General features: G+C 38.1%; 1 protein-coding gene and 1 pseudogene across 1 annotated transcript; one reads left to right on the top strand and one right to left on the bottom strand.

Moving 5' to 3' along the window:
• Positions 1 to 10,839: 10,839 nt before the first annotated feature.
• On the bottom strand, positions 10,840 to 11,292 carry LOC114420326 (annotated as a pseudogene).
• Positions 11,293 to 13,423: 2,131 nt separating this feature from the next.
• LOC114420638 lies at positions 13,424 to 17,972 on the top strand. The gene is made up of 8 exons (XM_028386483.1): positions 13,424 to 13,573; positions 15,843 to 15,884; positions 15,975 to 16,181; positions 16,310 to 16,429; positions 16,647 to 16,736; positions 16,828 to 16,914; positions 17,096 to 17,713; positions 17,796 to 17,972. Exons 1-8 carry the CDS (start codon positions 13,424 to 13,426, stop codon positions 17,970 to 17,972), a joined length of 1,491 nt encoding a protein of 496 aa, XP_028242284.1.
• Positions 17,973 to 19,475: the final 1,503 nt, after the last annotated feature.

Genomic DNA, 19,475 nt, shown 5'->3' with positions numbered 1-19,475 from the left:
ATTAATTTTCGTTTGCTGTAGTGGGATAATTTTCTTTAGATTTAAATTTTGAATGTAAACTCACCTTGAAAGTAACATAATTTTACAAACAAGTTTACAAGAAACTGATTATAAATTAATAACTCACTTAGAGCCACACTTAACAATTTTACATAATGAAACTAACATCATAAAGTTTTTAACAATAAAAAATCATCTAATTTGAATACTTGTGGCAAAAAATATATCACACTCATGTTATTGCCCAAACAGGGTATTTTATCCAAACCACCCACTTTAGTAAAAAAACTGGGAATAATTCAAGCGTACGCTAAATTTTAAATTCTATCAACACATAGTACACATCTCCAAATTTTCAACAAGCGAAGAAACAGAATATAAAACTAACTAGTCAAGTTTATCATTTTTTTTGGAAGGCAAATTAGTATATTTTGTATTACTAGAAGGATATGCAAGTACAAGGAGTACGGCAAAGTATGTACAAGTGGAATAGATCTATTTATATGTAAAGCATATCCAAATGCAAAAAATAGTATGAATCTACTCATGAATTCAAACAGAGTAACGGGGTAAGCATCCACGAAGAGAAGATCTTATTAGTATTCTGTTTCTTATAAAGAAACCATTCCCATGAGTTGATCTTAATTTCTTCAAGAAGCTTACCACCATCAAAAGTGTGACTCTTAAAAATGATTCCATTTCTATGCTTCCACATACACCAGCAGGTGCAATGCCATATTAAATATTTTCATTTCTTCACCTTTTCCCCCAATATTAGTGAACCAAAGAGATTGTATATGGCTTGCAAATCGTTTGGAATAACAACAATTATATCCAACCACTCAAAAACTCTTTGCCAAATTAAAGAATTGTAGTTGCATTGCCGAAATAGATGTTCAGTAGTCTCCAAACTTGCTCTGCAGAATGAACATGATTGCTAGACATTCAAAATGGGAAGTCTTCTCTTGTTAAGTTGTTCATAAGTTGGCAATTGATCCAAAAATAATCGCAAAGAAAAAACAAGTACTTTCATCGGGGCAACACTGTTCCAAAATTTACCAAGAATAGGATTTGAATCCTGAATATTCTGAATTTGAGAGGCATAAAGGTAACTAGGTGATTGTAAGTTACACTTACAGAAAACAAACCGTCAGGAGACAAGATATATCTCTAGGTATCATTCTGATTCTGAACTAAAAAGTCCCCGGCCAGCAATGCTTCCAGTTCTGCAATGAGTTCCAACTCCCATTGAAAAGGTTGTCTACTCCAACACCAATTCCAGGAATCAGATTGTTCTACATCCCAAGCTGACATACCTTGGACTGATATGTCTTTATCCATTGCTAGGCTAAAGAGTCTTGCATGTGATTGCATTAAGGGAGTCTCGTTAAGGCATCTGTGTCTCCAAAACAAAGTATCCTTCCTATCACCAATCTTTCTGCAGAAGGTGCTAGTTAGCCAGCCTGGTTGATATTGGCAGTTGCCAATTCTTAAAATATCCCTCCACCATTGGGATGTGCGGCTGGCTGAGCCTGTGTTTGACAAGTCTAATGAGCCATAATGAAATTTCAAAATAGGAGCCCAAATAGCTTTAGTCTCAACCAGAAAATGCTAACGCCGTTTTACCAATAAGCTGATGTTGAAGATGCTTAGATTCTTGATTCCGAGACCACCCATTTGTTTAGGTGTACAAACTCTAGTCCACTTTAGCCAATTGATTTTCGCCTGGTCCGAAACTCCATTCCACAAAATGTGCCGCTGTATACCTTCCAACTCCCTTATCACCTTCATCAGTGCCTTAAACATAGAAAGGTAGTACAATTGAATACTCGACAGTACAAAATTAATGAGTAAGGCGACCTCCCATAGAGACAAGCTTGCTCTTCCATATTGTGAGTCTTTTCTGAAACTTGATAATAACTGGTTCCCAAGTTGATCAGAGAGTTGGACTAACCCCGACTGGCAGTCCCAAAAAGTGAAAAGGTGGAGAAGCAACCCTGCATGAAAGGAAATTTGCAGCTGGCTCATTAAATCTTTGGTTTGTGCCAATCCCATAAAAGACACTCTTAAGGAAGTTAACTAACAATCCAGAGACCAATTCGAAGCCTCGGAATATTGCTTTTATTGCCCAAAGACTATCATGAGTCACCTGTCCCACCATAACTGAATCATCAGTGTATTGGAGAATTGAGTATTGGAACTCTTCTCCAACTTTCATACCTTTGAATAGTCTTTTCTCCACCGTGCTATGAACCGCCCCGTTAGACCTTGAGCAGCTATCAAGAACAAAAATGGGGACAACGGATCACCCTGCTTCAAGCCTCTTAAAGCTGAAAACTCAAAAGTTAAGGATCCGTTTACCAAGGTTGATATGTTACTAGAGGAGACAATTATTTTCAGCCACTGACGCCATTTGACATTGAATCCTAATCTATGCAACATGTAGTCCAAGAATTTCCAGTTAACCATGTTGTATGCTTTACGGAAGTTCTCTTTGAAGGCCAACATATTCTTCTTTGACTTTTTGGCTCAATCAAGAAGTTCGTCAATGACCAGAATGCATCTAGAATTTGACAACCTGGTAAGAACGTTATTTGGCAAGAGGAAATCACTGAAGGCAACAATGTTTTGATCCAGCAGCAAGCAACTTTGATATAATAATCTTCGCAATGCTGCCTATCAGAGCAATCATTCAAAAATTTGATAAAGATTGAGGAGATTCAACCTTTGGAATCAATGCGATACACGACAATGGAAAGCTTTTGGCAATTTTGCATTGCGATGAAATTCTTGAATAGCCAAACACACATCGAAGCCAATCACCTCCCAGCTGTACTTAAAGAACGACATATTATACCCGTCAGGCCCAGGCGATTTATCACCGACACTCGACCATATAACCTCCTTGATCTCTTGGTGTGAGAACTCCACTGTGAGAAATTCTCTCTATGCATCCGTGATGGATTTGAAGTGCAGACCATCAAGATTCGGCCTAATCTGCTCTGATTCAGAAAAGATTGATGCAAAGTGGGGTTTGATTTCATCTTTGATGTCATTTACCTATGTCAACCTGCCTCTATCTGATGAAAGACCCAAAATTTGATTACTTCTTCGCCTAGATTTCATACACTAATGAAAGTACCATGTATTATAATCACCTGACTTTAACCACTTAGAACGAGATTTTTGAAGGAGAAAGGTCTCTTTCTGCTTTGAGAGTGACCATAATTGTTGTTGGATTTCTGATCTGTCAACAACAACATTAGGTTCCCAACTTGAATTTGAGAGTCAAAACCATCAAGTTGTTGTATCGCTACATAAAGCTTCTTATCAATGTTTGAAAAGCTTTGTCAACTCCAACTTTTCAAACACTGCTTGGTAGTGGCCATTTTTCCTTTAAAATAGTTAGCTGTCAGGTGTTGTTGTCATCTTTCAAACACTGCTTCTTATCAATGTCTGAGCAATTCCAAGCCTCCTTAATAATATTCAAGGAATTGTTGTCATCTTTCCAGAGGTTAAAAAAATTGAAAGGTTAGGGTCCCCATTCCAAATTCAAGAGTCATAATAGAACAATTTTGCTTGTACAACTAGTGATATTTATGTAGATGAGATAAAAAATTTCTTGCTAAGCACACTATAGATTAGGGAGTTGCTACGTGCACCCAGCATTATTGCTGGGGCACCCAGCAAACAGTGAAGTGGCGAAACTGCCCTTCAGCAATTATTCTTCCGGAAGAAGATTCTTCCGGAAACTTTCCGGAAAAATTATTTCCGGAACTTTTCCGGAAGAACCTTCTTCCGGAAGAATAATTTGTGTCTTCCGGAAGTACTCACAGACAACTTCCGGAAGAACGTCATCCGGAATGTTCTCGGAAGAAGCTTCTTCCGGAAGATTTCCATTGTCTTCCGGAAGAAGCTTCTTCCGGAAGTTAGTTTTTTTTTTTTAACAAATATTTTATTTTGTAATAATTTACTTTTAATTGCATAAACTAATTTATAAAATAATTAATACTATTATGCATAAATAATTAAATAATAAAATAATTAATATTATTATGCATAAATAATTAAATAATTAGTGAACGTAATTATGACTAATATTTATAATTTGTTTTTTACGCGCATGTCAAATATTAATTTAAACCATAAAAATTAATTAATTCCTAAACGTGATTATTGTTTTATAACAAAATGAAGAAAAAAGAATTTTCATTTTATAATAATAAGTAAAAATAAAATAATATTTAATGCGTATGTAATGACGATTTTGCCCTTGTGTAAATTTCTTTAAATTAACGTGTTGAGGCTGTGTTTTACTGCGCTTTCTTTGTTTCTTCTTCCGTTTGCTTTGTTTCTTCTTCCGTTTGCTTTGTTTGTTTCTTCCGTTTGCTGTTGTTTCGGTGGTGGTCCCTTCAGCAGTCTGTTGGTGGTCCCGTGAAGTGAAGTATTTGAAGATTTGGTGGTCCCGTGTTCCGTATTTGAAGTTTTATTAGTGGCTGTTGTTCCTATTTTGTCGGAGGTACGCGTTTATTTCGTTTTCCGGTTAGTTTTTAGAGAAGAAAAACAGTAAAAAGTGTATCCGGAAGAAATTTTAGGCACAGAAGGAGGAAGGTCCGGAATGACCACTTCCGGAAGAAGGTCTTCCGGAAGTTACGAATGCAAATTCCGGAAGTAGTTTCCGGAAGCACTTCTTCCGGAATTGGCCTTCGTAACTTCCGGAAGACCTTCTTCCGGAAGTGGTGAAGGCCAATTCCGGAAGAATTGCTTCCGGAAACTACTTCCGGAAGACCTTCTTCCGGAATTTGCATTCGTAACTTCCGGAAGACCTTCTTCCGGAATGTTAAATTATTAGTAATTTTTTTTAATTTCTGTTTTATAATTTATATATATATATATATATATTTCTGTTAGTTAATAATGAATTATTGGTTTAATTAGGTATAATGATATATATTGTGGATTATAATTTTTTGTTTTATAATGGTATATATATATATATATATATATATTTCTGTTTTATAATTTTTTTTATTTCTGTTTTATATATGTTGTGGATTATTGATTTAATTAGGTATAATGGTATAATATTAAATGATTTAGGTAACTTAAATGTATAATGGTACAAAAATGTTTTATTAGTTGTTTATTATAGTGATAAGTTTAGTTTAAGTAAATAATGTAGTTATAAATTTAGAATATAGTGATAATTTTAATATAGTCGTGTATGATGCATATGTCCTATTAATATGTTTGTTATTTAAGGTGTAGTAAATTTTTGGATGTGGTTATATGATAATTTGAATGTACTTGTGTATGATGCATATGTCCTTAAGATGGACGAAGATCAATGGAGGTATGACTTTGCGATGTCACAAGAAGTTCATATGGATTATGATTATGATAATCAAGAAGAATGTGGAGTGAATGAACCACATGTCGATTGTTCAAATGCTTTTAATACATCTCAGGTAATCATAGATAATTTGAGTCATTGGTTGAATTGATGGTTTGTATGAAAATTAATGTGTTAGGGTTGCGTTGTAGGTATTCGCTACTCGAGATGATGTTTTGCAATGGACTCGAACAGTTGCCCATGAAAATGGATTTGTTGCAGTGATTATGAGATCTGACACAGAGACCGGTAGCAGAGGAAGAAGTTCATTTGTGTTAATTGGGTGTGAAAGGAGTGGTACGTACAAGTGTAGAAATAAAGAATTCGTTAGAAAAGACACCGGGAGTAGAAAATGTGGTTGTCCCTTCAGGCTTCGTGGGAAACCAGTGCGTGGAGGGGAAGGTTGGATGGTGAAGTTGATCTAAGGGATTCATAATCATGAATTGGCGAATTCCTTAGTTGGACATCCATACGCCGGGCGATTGACTAAGGAAGAAAAGAAAATTATTGCTGATATGACAAAGTCAATGGTGAAACCGAAAAACATCTTGCTAACGTTGAAGGAACACAATGCCGACAGTTACACCACGATAAAGCAAATTTACAATGCAAGAAGTGCATATCGTTCTTCAATAAGAGGAGCTGATACCGAAATGCAGCATCTGATGAAGCTTCTCGAACGTGATCAATACATTCATTGGCATAGATTGAAGGATGAAGTTGTGGTGCGTGATCTGTTTTGGTGTCACCCAGATGCAGTAAAGTTATGCAATGCATGTCATCTGGTATTTTTTATAGACAGTACCTACAAAACAAACAGGTACAGACTCCCACTACTTGACTTTATTGGAGTGACACCAACGGCGATGACATTCTCTGCTGGGTTTGCATATCTGGAGGCTGAGCGTGTTAATAATATTGTATGGGCTTTGGAACGATTTCGAGGCCTATTTTTAAGACACGATCGCCTCCCTCTTGTTATTGTCACTGACAGAGACCTAGCACTGATGAATGCAGTGAAAACTGTGTTTCCTGAGTCTACTAATTTGTTGTGCAGGTTTCATATCGATAAGAATGTGAAGGCGAAGTGCAAATCTTTAATCGGGGAAAAAAATGCGTGGGACTATGTAATGGATAACTGGGGTACTTTGGTTGATTGTCCGTTCGAATACGAGTTCCATGAGTCATATCAGAAGTTTCAAGTTGCTTGTTCGCCTTGGCCGATGTTCGTTGACTATGTTAACGACACATGGATTATCCCCCACAAGGAAAAATTTATTACAGCATGGACGAATAAGGTCATGCACCTAGGCAACACAACAACAAACAGGTATTAACAACTGATTTTATTTGTTAGTAACGATTAATATTAAATGGTATTTAATTGTTGTATATTTTCATGTTTGTTGTGTATTTTAAATGTAGGGTTGAATCAGCTCATTGGGCTCTCAAAAGAGTACTACAAAATAGCGTTGGAGACCTATGTAGTGTTTGGGATGCCATGAACAACATGATCACGCTGCAACACGTCGAAATTAAAGCATCCTTTGAAACCAGTACGCATGTGGTTGGCCATGTATATAAAAAAAACTTATACAAGAGGCTTCTTGGGATGGTTTCGAGGGATGCTTTAAATCAGATTGCTTCTGAGATTGACCGTCTACGTTATCTCGGCAACAATCTCTCTTCTTGTGGTTGTGTGATGAGAAGCACGCACGGGCTTCCTTGTGCATGTGAGCTTTCTAGGTATACTGCTAGCAGCATCCCATTGGAGTCAGTCCATCTTTTTTGGAGGAGACTTTGCTTTTCAGACCAAGGGTTATGTGAGACGGAAGTCACCATCAAGGAAGAAATAGAGGTTATATCTAAAAGGTTTGATGAACTTGATGTGGCTGGCAAAGTAAATCTGAAGAGTAAACTTCGAGAAATCGCATACCCTGATCATAACTCTATGTGCCCTCCTCCATCAAAGGTGAACACTAAAGGTGTACCGAAGAAACCGATGAAAAGAAGTCAAACATCCACAAAGCGTGATCCGTCTTACTGGGAGTATGTTGATGCTTTTCATTATGTTCAAAGCAGCAACTCTCCAGTGAAACGAAGTGCATCATGTTCTCAACCGCGTCAGCCAACAAGGATCATCCCGATGTTGGATCAATTTGCGTCATTCTTTCAAGGTTTCATTCGTGACGTTGTGGATGTGAAAGCGGACGGTAACTGTGGATATCGGTCCATTGGCGCTTTATTAGGTATGGGGGAAGATTCGTGGCCGTTAGTGCGTAATGAATTGCTTAAAGAACTTGGCAGGTGGTCGCATGAGTACATGAACCTCTTCGGTGGCACAGAGAGATTTGAACAATTAAAGTTGTCCCTACTTGTTGATGGATTTTCAAAGGTATGTTTTTAGGTTAATTTTTTTTAATAACAATGTTTAAATTACTTACATGTGTATGTTTGGTTCATTCAGGTTAGTGTGGACAAGTGGATGGATATAACAGACATGGGATATGTGATTGCTTCACGGTATAACGTAATCCTTGTATCGTTGTCCCAACAACAAAGCATGACATTTTTCCCTCTTAGAAGTCAACCACCACCTGACTCTTCTGGCCACCGCATCATATGTGTCGGTCACGTGTTTGGAAATCATTTTGTTCAGGTACATTGAATATAGTTAGTGTAACAATTATGCAATGACTTCGCTGGTTCGTTTGGCACGGTCAGCGCATGATATAATGTTTGTTCATGTACAACAGGTTTATTTGAAAGACCATTGTCCGTTGCTGCCCCCAGCGCTGTTGTGGTCAACCAATTGTTATTCTCAGGCAAAGCAATGGGCAATTCCATATATTAGTAGAATGCAGCAATACACAAGCTTGATGTCATTCAAAACACACTATGTAGACCTAAATGAAGACTAAACATGCATTGTTTATTTAATTGTATTCATTATGCGATATTATGCCTCGTATTCATGACGCGATCCTGTATTACAACGGCAAATGGAACATGCCACCGCAGAACAAATTTGTTGGTTGCGCGTTCACAGGAAAAAATCCTAAGAAATTTCAAATTCCTTCAACATGTACCATCGATGAACTGAAGAATTTAATCAAGCAAGTTGCACCTAAAGGGATTCCCCCTCTTGGAATTCACGAATCACAAACGGTAAGACGATTGTTTTTCCGCAAACCAGCTCGGTTTGAGTATTCAGATACGGTTATAAAATATGAAATAAATGAGCTGATCACCAACGAAGAACTGCTGAAGGTGTTAGTACAATCTAACTACTGGAAAAAATATGGACCAATAGAAATTTTAGCTGTCTTTACTAAATATGTTGAAGACGAGGTCAGTGGGACGTCGCTAAAGAACTGAATGTCATGTTTAATTTTTTGTTTTTTCGTTGATGTAACCTTTATATGTTTACGGCATGTTTAATTCCCATAATAAAGTTGAATGCGTTGTTTCAGTGGTCCAAAAAATTAATTGTTAAAAGGGTTCATTTCGTATTTTTTTGGATTTTGAGGCTTTGTTTTGACGTGTTAGTTGACGGAACCATGGAACGAGACTATTTTTTTTGGATTCTTTGACGTCCAAACATGAGAAATGGCCGCCCTCCGTTGTCTCAGGGCACTGGCACACCCACGCAAAAAAATCCCAAACATGGGTACTTGAACATGGGAAAAGGGTTCATTTCGTATTTTTTTGGATTTTGAGGCTTTGTTTTGACGTGTTAGTTGACGGAACCATGGAACGGGACTATTTTTTTTGGATTCTTTGACGTCCAAACATGAGAAATGGCCGCCCTCCGTTGTCTCAGGGCACTGGCACACCCACGCAAAAAAATCCCAAACATGGGTACTTGAACATGGGAAAAGGGTTCATTTCGTATTTTTTTGGATTTTGAGGCTTTGTTTTGACGTGTTAGTTGATGGAACCATGGAACGGGACTATTTTTTTTGGATTCTTTGACGTCCAAACATGAGAAATGGCCGCCCTCCGTTGTCTCAGGGCACTGGCACACCCACGCAAAAAAATCCCAAACATGGGTACTTGAACATGGAAAAAGGGTTCATTTCGTATTTTTTTGGATTTTGAGGCTTTGTTTTGACGTGTTAGTTGACGGAACCATGGAACGGGACTATTTTTTTTGGATTCTTTGACGTCCAAACATGAGAAATGGCCACCCTCCATTGTCTCAGGGCACAGGCACACCCACGCAAAAAAATCCCAAACATGGGTACTTGAACATGGAAAAAAGGTTCATTTATGTAATTCTTACAAACAAAACTCATGATTCTAAAAACTTATGTTTTTTATGTAATTCTTACAAACATGGAAAAAGGGTTCATTTATGTAATTCTTACAAACATGGGTACTTGAACATGAAAAAAGGGTTCACTTATGAATTATTAATCATTTTAAAAACTTTTATTTTTTATGTAATTCTGACAAACAAAACTCATGATTCTAGGTTCCCTTTTTTTAAAAATAAATTTAAAACAACCGTAAACTTCGCTTAAGGACCACAAACAATCGGAATAACAAACTATATTATAAAATAATAAACTGTGCAAAACACGTCAACTATATTAAACAAAAACTGTAATAATTACAAATATTCATGTCAACTACAACACAACAAAATAAATACAATGATCAATGGTCCGTGCGGCGTCTCTGACGAGCCCTGACCGTCCCATCAGCACTGGGTCCCCCTCTCGCGATCGTCAGGCAGTCCTGCATAATGTCATATAACTCTGTGCCTGCAGTGACTATCCTAAGGTTGAGCACACGCTCCAACCTCTGTGCAATCGCCTCATATCCCTCGTAATCATCCTGTCAAAGTCAGTAAAAACATTTATTATGAAATTCAAAATAAACAACAACTCATAAAACATTAAACGCGCAAATAATCTTACCACATATGGAGGGGGGTCAAATGCCACTGGAACCTGGGGGCTGGGCGGCTGTATGTAGTCCTCAGGGTCTGCAGCTGGTGCATCCCTCTGCTGGTCAGCTGCCTGGGTCGGTGTCATGAAAGGGTGAGATATGCGGAAAAACCACTCAATGTAATCCGCAGATACCTGCCCAGGCACTAGACAAGGCTGACCCGCAGGTAGTAAGTGATCCGCAAACTCCATCCACCTGTCATCTATCTGATCCTGTGACAATCGTGCACTAACAGGCGGCGGAGGGATGCTCTGGATGTAACCGAACTGGCGTACCACCCTCTCCGGTCGAACTGTGACGATCATAGGACCCCATCTGAGCTGACCCTGGAACGATGAAATCTCCTGAAACGCCCTAACACCCCGATGCTCCGTGTACGGCAACCAGGACACATCTGTGACGGTCAAACCATCACAACGTGCCCTGTAGGGTGCTCCTGTGATGCCCTTCATGTGCGCCTTCGACGTCAACCACCGGGAAGCACGTGGGGACGTCTCCTGGTATGTATCGTCAGTCACGCACTGATGCACACTAGGGAAGTGCTCATAGATCCAGCATTACACAATAATTGAGGTTAACATAACATAAAAACATGTTTAAATCATAATCGAACCTAACATATTAATAAACACAAAATTTACCTGAAGTAGCGTCAAGTACCCCGCAAGTTGTCGGGTGGTGGTCCTACAAGCCTCATCTAACTGGTCATACATATGAACCAGCGCGGCAACCCCCCAAGCGTAACCACCACTATGAGCGAGGTCCCGGAAAGCGTCAAGGTGGACCACATGCACGTATGTTGCACTCTTATTAGCAAAAAGAGTGCAACCGACAAGGTGCAGCAGATAAGCGCGAGCTGCGACAATCCACCGCCGGGCCTGACATCTGGTCTCATAAATGTCACGAACCCATCCTAATCGTACATATGCTCCACGTGTGAGTGCTGTCTCGGCTCTGGCCTCCTCCGCAGACACTTCCAGCAACTCCGTGAGCAAGAATCTGGCCTCCTCCGTAGAAAGAGCGTGGAAACTGTGCAAGGCGCCAGTGATGGGCAAATGTAGAATGGACGACACATCATCCAATGTGATCGTCAGCTCTCCTACTGGAAGGTGGAATGTGCTAGTCTCACTGTGCCACCTCTCCACAAATGCGGATATAAGTCCAAGATCGCCAGTAATAACTGAACAATCTATCAGTGGACTTAATCCTGTGGCAGCCACCAGGCCTTCAATCTCAGGCACTGGCCTCCCAATCAGTGTCACCTTCCTCCCATGTGACACTAACTTCAAATCAGGACGTTCCTGATTTGAAGTACAAATTATACAATTATTAAAAAAAAATTAATCATAAACAAATAAATAAACAATGACAAATAATTAACAAATTAAAATACATGTCCACTCCACACGGCATGTGCAACATGCTCAGCAAATGATGTGAGCACTGACGGGTCACGTGGACCACCAGGGAATCCCTCTGCAGCATCATCACCATCTGACCCCTCACCACTATCAGCACCCTGTGCGTCCGCACGCATCTCAGGTGCCTCCGTAGGCTGCTCAGGGACATCATCAGTCATGTCAGCGACGTCCTCAGCCATATCACGTCCCTCCGTAGTCATATGATGAACGCGTAGCCTACGGGCTGAGGCAGTAGGCCTACGCCTCTCGGGAACATCGCCAGCATCCTCGTCAGCAGCTCTATCTCTGCCTACAACTCTACCTATGGCACGACCTAAACCTCGTGTTCTGGCCATGATCTGTAAATCATGTCGAACACGTATTTTTTTCGGTCAAAATATACACAATTTTCTTTATAAAAAATCAACTTTATTTATAAACAAATAAGACTAACTTAAATCAAATTATTTTCACACATACACGACCTAATTTTTTTTAAAAAAATTAAACAACTTCATTTATATAAAAAAAAAACAACTAATGTAAAAAAAATTATTAATAAACATGCACAACTTAATTTTTTTATAAAAATTAAACAACTTCATTTATAAAAAAAAACACAACTAATGTAAAAATAATTAATTAGTAAACATCCAACTCTTAATTTAAAAAAATAAATAAGAAACTTCATTTCTAAAAAAAAACACAACTAAATTACTTAGTAAACATCCACAAGTTAATTTTTTTTTAAAAAAAATAAACAACTTCATTTATAAAAACAAAACACAACTAATATAAAAATAATTCATTACTAAACATCCACAACTTAATTTTAAAAAAAAATTAAACAACTAATGTAAAAAAAATTATTTAGTAAACATCCACAATTTTTTTAGTAAATAAAATACTTCATTTATAATAAAATAAACTAATTAATTATAAAAAATTAGTATTTTTATAAAACTTCCAAAACACACAACTTTAATTATAAAAATAGACAACTTCATTTTTAAAGAAAAAACACTAATTTAAAAAAATAAACAATAAACAAAAACAAACACAACTACTTTTATAAAAAAAAATTAATTTACAAATTAATATTTAGTAAAAATACACAATTTAAATTATAAAAAAAATATGACATCAAAAACCTAAACTTCATTTTACATAAAATCTAAAAAACAAAATAACCAAAATAAATAAAATAATTCATTTAAAAAAAATAAAAACAATTTTTGTTTAAAAAAATTTATAAAAAAAAACACAAAAAAAAACAAAAAAACCACTTCCGGAAGAAGTGGTTCTTCCGGAAACATTCCGGAAGAAGGGGTTCTTCCGGAAAGGTCTTCCGGAAATTTGAAAGTTCTTCCGGAAGAGTGCGTCTTCCGGAATTCTTCCGGATGAACCACTTCTTCCGGAAAGTTCCCGGAAGAGGTTTTCCGGGAGTCTTCCGGAAGAAGGGTTCTTCCGGAAGACGTTTGGTTACTTCCGGAAGAACAGTTCTTCCAGAAACTTTCCGGAAAATGTTCTTCCGGAACTTCCGGAAGAACCCCTAACGGGTCTTCCGGAAGACTTCTCCGTCAGCCTTTTCCGCCATTTTTTCTGGCGTACTCTCGTCTTCTCCCCTCTCGTCTTCTACCCTAAGGTTCCATTGCTATGCTAAGGTTCCATTGTTATGCTAAGGTTCCATTGCTATGCTAACAGTGATGCACATTACAAGCTAAGGGTAAGGGGAAGGGGAACTAACCTGTTCGCGGAGAAGAAGAAGAAAGCCTTGGCGCGCCTCGCGGAGAAGAAGCTTCACGGAGAAGAGAAGAAGAAGCAGGTTCCGGGAGAAGAAGAAGTTGTTCCGGGAGAGAAGAAGAAGCTGTGTTCCGGGAGAGAAGAAGAATCTGTGTTCCGGGAGAGAAGAAGAATCTGTGTTCCGGGAGAGAAGAAGAATCTGTTCGAAAAAAAGTCTTCCGGAAATTACATTTGCGTTTTTTATAATTTTATTTTAAAGGGCAAAATGGTACTTTCAATAAATTGCTGGGTGCACCAGCAATATTGCTGGGTGCACCTAGCAACTCCCTATAGATTAGGATGTTCGTTTAAATGCCCACCATTATGTTTTAGAGATTATACAGTACCGATCCAAAGGGGGAAATATTTAGGAGTGCTGCTTGGTGCACCCAACATTTTTGTTGGTGCACCCAGCACTTGAGATAAAAAGCCCTTTATGCCCCTGGGTTATTTTAAAAAAAAAACGCTTGACTCTCTCTCTCCCGCTACTCTCTCTCTCCTCTCCGTTGCAGTTTCTTTTCTTCTTCCTCGCACAGCTTTTGATTCTTCTTCTCCCACAAAGCATTTGATTCTTCCCCAGAGCCATTCTTCTTCTTCCTCGCGCTACCTTTTTCTTCTTCTCCGTTTGATTCTTCTTCTTCTTCCTCAGCCACGAACGACGAAGCACGAGCAGCCACAAACCACGAACCACCGTGAAGAGGAGCCACGAACCACAAACCACCGTCCACCGTCGAGGGAGCATCGTCAGCGTCGACCGTCGAGGTAAGCACCACTGTCCTTTCCGCCATTGATGTCGGAGTAGGGAAGCTTGGAGGAGCTCACGGATCAGGTGATCCGTAAACTACACAAACATAGTTTACGGATCAGGTGATCCATAAGCATGTTCCGGATCAACTTGATCCGAAAAATGCTTACGGATCACCTGATCCGTAAACAACTCAGACATAGCTTACGAATCAGGTGATCCGTAAATAGTCAAAGCTTCATTTTACAAATTGTATCCTCTTTCAGGGATGAATTAGATTGATTAGCATGAATTATGATTATATATAGATGTATCCTCTTTCAGGGAATTATCGAAATAGTATATATTGATTAGCGTGAATTATGATTATATTGAGATGTTGACAATTTTCTTCATTTAAAAAATTCCAAAAGATACCTAATGCTTGTCAGAAATTATCCAAATATTCCAAACCATATATTGCTACTAAAACTAGTCTCATTATTACAAAGATAAAAATCACAACTAGAGAGAGCTTAAGGGTTAATTGCATCAACTTCATCCTTATGGTTTGCTTAAGGGTTGGTTACGAAGTCATGCAATCTTTTATGCTCAAACCTATTCCTTTTCTCAATATAATCTTTAACATTGAGATAAATAACTAAGAAATAATTATAAGAAATATTTGGAATCGATTATTGACTTTAAAAAAAGCAAATTACTTCCTCATAGACACTTCATTTACGTTGACAATTGAATGCACTACAAATAAAGCTTTAGATATTTATAACTAGCTTTTGCGAATTGGGAATTGAGCTACAAACCCAAAGAAAATGTATTAATCATTGTTTAAGAAAGTGACTTAAAAAAAGTTTAAAAGTTGTATAAGCTTTGTTTGTTACTCGGTGAAACAGTTTTCCTCATTAATATGGCAATATCACTCCCCCCAAACATATCATCAACAATTTTAATATTATGCAACTTCAACATGATCTTCTGCTCCACCTAGATATCCCACCAACTTATTGATGCATGTACATAATTCCCTTATAACCTCACTATCAAATTGCATTTGAGGATTGTGATTGAACTCTGCATTCGAAAACTTGACAACCACATGTAATAGGTGATGAAGTTGGATATTCCATCTTTGTTCAATGATTTCGAACACACAAGTGTGTGTGCTTATTGATTTAGTCAACATATGAGAAAGTTTCTAAAATCCTAAAGTGACCTAACCATGCTTTCAATGATTTTAATCACTCACTTAACCATGCTTTCAACTTATTGATGCATGTACATAATTCCCTTATAACCTCACTATCAAATTGCATCTGAGGATTGTGATTGAACTCTGCATTCGAAAATTGGACAACCACATGTAATAGGTGATGAAGTTGGATATTCCATCTTCGTTCAATGATTTTGAACAGACAAGTGTGTGTGCTTATTGATTTAGTCAATGATTTCAATGCTTTCAATGATTAATCATTTTCATTTGTCATCTGGCTTTGGTGGCTTTGTGAGACTCACGCATAAAATTTGAGAGAATGAAATGAGTGATGGATTTTGCGATACTCATTTGCAGATCATGGTTAGGACTAGAGGATTAGGTCGTGCCTTAGGTCAGGTCACTGGCAGAGGTGTGGGCAGAGGAGATCATGATGATTACGATGATGCTTCGCAGCATTGACGGAATACTGCATCCGCACGGAGGCAGCGAGTTGTTGTGACTGCGGATCACGTCGATGAGCCAGTCATCCCTACGCCAGATGTTCAGGATGACCCAATGGAGGCACCAGCTGCTGTAGAGGACATTCCTGTGAACACAGGTGCAAAGGCTGCTGAGGATGAGCATGAGGGATTTCCGGGTGGTCCGAGTGACCCATCCGTGTTGACCCTGTATACGGATCACGTTGCTTGCAGCGTATGAACGGGAGAGGTATTTATAATATTTATTTTTAGTTACTTGTAAATTATACTTTATGATTGAAATTAGTTTTCCTTTAAATGATAATTTTAACAAATTTTGTGTTCCTTTATACTTTAATTCAGGAGCGTCTTGAATTGAAGCTATCCTCTCATGGGAGGAAGGTCCATGGTTTAGGCAGGTCTGTCCCTGCCATTGATGGACTTATTGCTGGTACAAGACTAAGTCCTCTGATCGCGTGTTCGGTAGACACCGACGATCGAGGACTTTTGTCCGTGTTTGTGGAGCGGTGGCACTGAGAGACGTCTAGTTTCCATCTCCCGGTGGGAGAGCTCACCATCACGCTGGATGACGTCTCCTCACTTCTCCATCTGCCCGTGATTGGAGACTTACACGCCTTTCAGCCCTTGCATGTGGACAATGTGGTTCAGATGCTGGTCGACTTATTGATGGTCTCTACAGAGTCTGCCAGGGCTGAGACAGCCCAGTTTCGTGGATCGTACGTACGCCTGCAATGGGTACGTGATATATATGAGCGCCGATGCCAGACAGGTCATTGAACAGCTGCGGCTCGTGCATATCTTCTCCATCTTCTGGGTTGCACTCTGTTTGCTAACAAGAGTGCACTATGTTTGCTAACAAGAGTGCAACCAATGTGCATGTTGTCTACTTGGAGGCCCTTCGTGACCTCAGTATGATTGAGAGGTACGCCTGGGGAGTGGCTGCTTTGGTTCATATGTACGACCAGCTGAACGATGCATCTATGAGCCACAATCGACAGCTTGGCGGTTACATCACACTGCTGTAGGTAACAAATATGTTTTTCATTCATTCAAGCTCAATAATGTTCAACTTTAAATTTTGTTACACTTTCATTATTAATGTTTATAATTTTAATGTTACATCTGTAGTGCTGGATTTACGAGCACTTTCCCTCGGTCGCGGAGTCCACCACTGATCAGGACTACGACGAGGCTTCCCCGCGTGCGTGCAGGTGGATTGCGACGAAGAAGACCGTGAAGAGCATTCGCACGCCGGCATACACGGAGCGCCTGGACCGACTCCGGATTCTGGATGTCTGTTGGATCCCTTATGGGGAGCATCGGGAGGTCCAGGACTTCCACGTCAGATCATGCTATTCCGGTCTCTTGCGCTGGGGGCCTGTTGCTGTTTATTACCGATCGGAGAGGGTCGTGCGACAGTTTGGCTACACGCAGACCATTCCTGCTTCTCCTGTCGATTCATGGGTCTCGTATGATGATATACACGACAGGTGGATGCACTACGAGGATCATATCGTACCAGCAGATGAGGTGTGCGTTGTGCCAGGGGCGTGTTCCAGTGACTTCCTGGACTGGTTCTTCCGCATCTCCCATCCTTTCATGACACCAGGCCACACATTAGATCCTCTGCCTCATGGTCACGCCCTGCAGCCCCGAGTCGTCCCTCAGGCCCCGCAGACAGATATCCCTCACGTGCCGGAGCCAGGAGCATTGTCCACATCTACGGAGGAGCCTAGACATGCAGTGGTAAGTAATACTAATAATTTACGTCATTTACCTCAATATTTGCATAATAATTTGTGTAATCAGTTTGTTTTGTATGTAACAGGAAGTTTGTGATGACATTGCTGAGAGGTTGGAGCGCCATCTGAGTCTAGGGGTGGTCACGCCTGGCTCATCGACACATGAGGTGATCGAAGAATGCCTCAGATTGGCCAGGAGTGTGACACAGGACCATCTAGTATACGTTAGGTGTAGACGCAGGCGGCGCACTGATCAGGCGTAGTTTATGTACATATTTTATATTGATATTCCATGTATATATAGATATTGTACATGAACTCATTTCATGAGTATTGTTGGTTTTATTTATTTTTATTACTAATGTTAGTTTTATTTATTTTCATTGATTGTGTATTCCATTTATGTCTATATACACGCGTGTTATTAAAATGGTCTAGTTAACTTAGTTATAGTATATGTAAATTATTATAAATGGTCTAGTTAACTTAGTTTACCAACTAATAAAAAATAATTTGAAATATAACTTTAAATATAATTGAAATAAAGAAGTTGAAAAGGGTGTAAAAAACAATTAAACAAAAAATGGACACCATTCGTTATCTAAGATCCTTATTTTATATAACGTACTAATATTTTTAAATTCTCTTATAATTACTATTTTCCCACTTATACTAATGATCATGTAAAAAAATGTATTATAAAGTAGTTAGTATTTTAATTTTTAATATAATACTAATTATTTTTTTATATTCTTTATAATATTAATGATATGATTAATTATAAAAATAAAAAATAAATTAATGATGATAATATTAATTTTATAAAATTATTATTATCTTTTATGTATTTATTGATTTTTATTAATATGTATAAAATAACCTTAAACAATATCTTTAAAAATGTTGTATAGTTAATAAATTATTATTTTTCTTCTTACGGATCAACTTGATCCGTAAGAGACTTTCGGATTAAGTTGATCCGTAAGAGACTTTCGGATCAAGTTGATCCGTAAGTCACTTACGGGTCAACTTGATCCTTAAGAGGAAAACCAAGCAAGGGCAATTTCGCCATTTTTTTAGAATGTTGGATGCACCAACAATAATGCTGGGTGTACCAGCAATAATGCAGGGTGCACCTAGCAGCACTCAATATTTAGGGTGAGGAATTTGACCTTATAGTCTTTGGACAAATATGTTTACTTTAATGGATCATATGAACCAGTAGGTCTGATAGTAGCCCAGAACAGAGAGATCAAGCGTCACATAACATTGAATTATAACGGTAGTTTTATGTTGTTTATCCTGTGTTTAGATGAAGAATCTTTAACATTTCAACAAAATATAAAGGGTGTATTAGATTAGAGTTTTAAAAGATATTTTTGTCGTAATTTTTTTTTTAATTTTAAAAGACTTTATAAAATATAATGCCTTTTTATTTTTTTTAGAAGGTTTTTATGATTAGGATTTTATAATTTGAATTTTAATGAATTTATAATATATGAATTAATAAGATTTAAAAGGAATTTATAGATTTATAATATTTTAAAGGAGTTTATAAATTTAGATGAGATTGTTGAATAGCTATAATATTTATATATTTTTTGGTTTAATTAAGTTTTGTATACTTGGAATATAGGTCGTTTTCAGATTTCTACTTAACATTTATTTTTTTCATCCAAGTACCTGAAAAAAAATTTCAGTTTCATTTTTATTACCTGTCGTCCTTTCGTTAAGTGAAAACGTGACAAATGGAGTATCACATCATC

This window comes from Glycine soja, chromosome 7, assembly GCF_004193775.1.
Source record: "Glycine soja cultivar W05 chromosome 7, ASM419377v2, whole genome shotgun sequence".
NCBI classification, from domain to species: Eukaryota; Viridiplantae; Streptophyta; class Magnoliopsida; order Fabales; family Fabaceae; genus Glycine; species Glycine soja.
This window is presented reverse-complemented; position numbering and strand designations above follow the sequence as displayed.